Source organism: Oxyura jamaicensis, unplaced genomic scaffold (genome assembly GCF_011077185.1).
Source record: "Oxyura jamaicensis isolate SHBP4307 breed ruddy duck unplaced genomic scaffold, BPBGC_Ojam_1.0 oxyUn_random_OJ68081, whole genome shotgun sequence".
Lineage (NCBI taxonomy): Eukaryota > Metazoa > Chordata > Aves > Anseriformes > Anatidae > Oxyura > Oxyura jamaicensis.
The window spans coordinates 1-2,817 of NW_023308723.1; the positions used below are offsets into that span (position 1 = coordinate 1).

Sequence of the window (2,817 nt, forward strand, 5' to 3'; positions counted from 1 at the left end):
CCCCCCCCCCCCCCGACCTGCATCACAGCGGCTCGTGCGCGGTGTCCTGGCTGGCCTCCCGGAGCAGCTCCTCCAGCTCCTTCTCGTCCTTGGAGCAGCTCAGCTCTGCAAGCAGACGGCCGCCGGTCCCTGCGCTGCCCCCGCACTCATCCTCCCCCCCCCCCCAGAACCACATCAAGGGAAGGCGCCGCGCCGCCGCACGCGCCCGGGAGGCCCTGAGCACGGAGCCTCCCTGCAGCTATCCTTAATTTCCTTAATTTCGGCGCGCTCCGCCAGCCTAATTAAACGGCTCCCCGAGCACCGCCGGGCTCCCCGTTCCCACAGGAAAAGCCCCGGAGCACGGCAGCGCCGCGGCTCACAGCGGGCGGTTCGGGGGACCCCAGCGCGGGGAAAGGGTGCTCTGGACGCCCCCTCCCCAAGGCTCTGCCCCGGGGGGCGTTGAGGGAGCGGGGCCGGGGGCGCGGCGGGGCTCTTACCGTGCTCGGCCGCGCAGCTCCCCGCTTTCCCGTCGCCCTCCGGAGAGACGTCGGGCAACGCTCGCGCGAAATCCGTCTTCAGCCCGTTGGGGAGGGCGGCGTCGCGGGCCGGGCTGTCGCAGGGCGCGGGGCTGCCGCGCTCCCCGGGGCTCGGTGCCGTGTCCGTGCCGGTGCCCGGAGCCGCCCCGTTGGCCCGCGGGTCCCGCAGCGGGGACTCGGAGGCCGGCGTCGGGGCCGGGGGCTCGGCGGGGTTGGCGGCGTGGCCGTCCCCGTCCTCCCGCGGGCGCGCGGCGGCCGCTCGCTCGGGCAGGCTCTCCACGCGCGTCACCACGAAGATTTTATGGCCTCGCCCGGGGCTGGAGACCGAAATCCTCCGCTCGTTCCCCTGGGGGGACGCGGAGGGGCTCCCCGCGCCGGCGGCGGGCTGCGGTGCCTCGGCATCGCGCCCGGCCCTCGCCTGCTGCGGGGACGCCGCGGCGGCGGCGCCGGAATCGTTTTGTCCCCGCGCTTGGCTCAAGTCCTTGGTCGCCAACCCCGCGTCCTCCTCCTCATCCGTGTCCGAGTCGGAGTCCGTGGCGCCGTCGCGGTCGTCGCCGTCCTCCGCCGGCTCCGCGGCGCCGTTCTCCGAGGCCACGGGGCCCTCCTCGGGCTCCTCGCCCTCCTCCGGGGTGGAGGCCGCGCTGTCGTCCTCCCCGGGGCCTTCCTCCAGGGCCTCGGTGACGGTGATCTCGGGCATGGAGGCCGACTGCTGCAGCTTCTGCTCTTTCTCCTCCTTCTCCTTGGCCAGGATGAAGTTGCGCTTGCAGCCGTTCTGGATCTCGGCGAGGAGCGCCTTCTGCGTCTCGATGAAACTTTTCACCTGCGGGGGGGGACAGGAAGGGGTCGGTGGCTGCAGAAGCGGCCGCTGCAAGCGGAGGGCGGAGGATTTCGGTCTCCAGCCCCGCCGTTTGTGCCCCAGGCCGGCCGCGAGCCGTGACGACGAGCCGTGGGAAGAGCGAGAGATGAAACCGCTCGAGCGGGGCCCCCCCAGCAGCCGCCAAGCCCGAGCCCTGGGCTCACAGTGCCGAGGCCGCGAAGCTTTCCAAGCGGGAGGCCACGCCGACGCCTCACCCGGGCTTTTTCCCCTCCTCTGCTGCTGGACGGGCCCAGCCTTTCCCCACAAAGCACCCAAAGCGCCCCAAAACCGAGCTCCCGGGGGGGGGTGGGTTGGGGGTTTCTCCTCGGAGCCATCGCCGTTTCCGTCTCGGGGCCCGAAGCACTTACGGACTCCTTCTTGGGCTCCCGGTCCAGGTCGAGGCGCAGCAGCGAGTGGTTGACCTTGAGGGCCAGCGACAGCGCCATCAGGCCGCCCGTTTTGATCTCGTTCTCCCGCAGGTCGAGGCGCAGCAGCCGCGGGCTCTCCGCGATGAATTCCGCCACCGCCACGGCACCTGCGGGGCACAGGGTGAGGGGGGGGGGACGCCCCGGGGGCAGGGTTCCCTCCGCCGGACCCCCAAAAAAAGGCGTGTTTTTTTTTTTTCGGGGGGGGGGGTCCCCCCCCCCCCCCCCCCGCCGCGCGGGGCGGGGGGCCCACCTTCGCAGGTCAGCTTGGTGGAGGCCAAGCCGAGGCGCAGGACGGAGCGGTTCCCGATGAGGCCGTTCTTCAGGTTGCGGACGCCCTCGTTGCCGATGGGGTTGTGGCCCAGGTTCAGGGTCTCCAGGCTCTGGGCGTGAGGCTGTAGGGGCATGGGGGGGGGGAAATCGAGGCTCCGGCTGCGCCCGTGACGAAGCCCGGGGCCGGAGGGGGGGGGGAAGCACGGCGAGGAGGTGGGGACGGGGACAGAGGAGGGGGGGGTGAGGGCGAGGAAGGCTCCGGGCGGGCGCACTCACCAGCGTCATGCCCAGGTAGGCCATGCCCGAGTGAGTCAGCTGGTTGTTCCACAGCACCAGGGTGACCAGCCCCTTGCGCTGCTCCTTCAGCCCCTCGCAGATGTACGCCAAGCCTGAAGGAACCGCAGCGGGCGCTGAGGGTCTGGGGGGGCTCCTCCTGGTGCCCCCCCCGCAGACGGCCCCGGCACCAGCAGGGTTTCATCGGAGCTTTCCCGGCTTTTGCCCTTCGCTCGATGGGGGTGGGAGAGCCCCCGAGGGGAGAGAGGGGCTGGAATCAGCCCCCGAGCCAAGGGGATGCGGGCACGGGGGGGGAGTTTGTGCCCCACGTCACGGGAAGGGGGGGCTCGGGCTGGGCAGCGCTTCCCAACCCCGCTGAGCCTCGGGCCGGGCTGCTGCACGGCAAAGACGAGGGCAGGCACCGAGCCTCTCAGCGGGCACGCTGGATTTACTCTGAAACGGGGGAAAAATGGGG

At 72.1% G+C, this 2,817-nt stretch overlaps 1 protein-coding gene across 1 annotated transcript; it reads right to left on the reverse strand.

Annotated features, from left to right (window-relative positions):
• LOC118159159 (protein phosphatase 1 regulatory subunit 37-like) lies at positions 1-2,488 on the reverse strand. The gene is made up of 6 exons (XM_035313781.1): positions 2,346-2,488; positions 2,050-2,191; positions 1,740-1,906; positions 934-1,335; positions 477-888; positions 1-105 (listed from the first exon to the last, which is right to left on the reverse strand). The coding sequence occupies exons 1-6, from the start codon at positions 2,367-2,369 to the stop codon at positions 23-25; spliced, it is 1,230 nt and encodes a 409-aa protein (XP_035169672.1). The 5' UTR covers positions 2,370-2,488; the 3' UTR covers positions 1-22.
• Between the last annotated feature and the right edge of the window lie 329 nt (positions 2,489-2,817).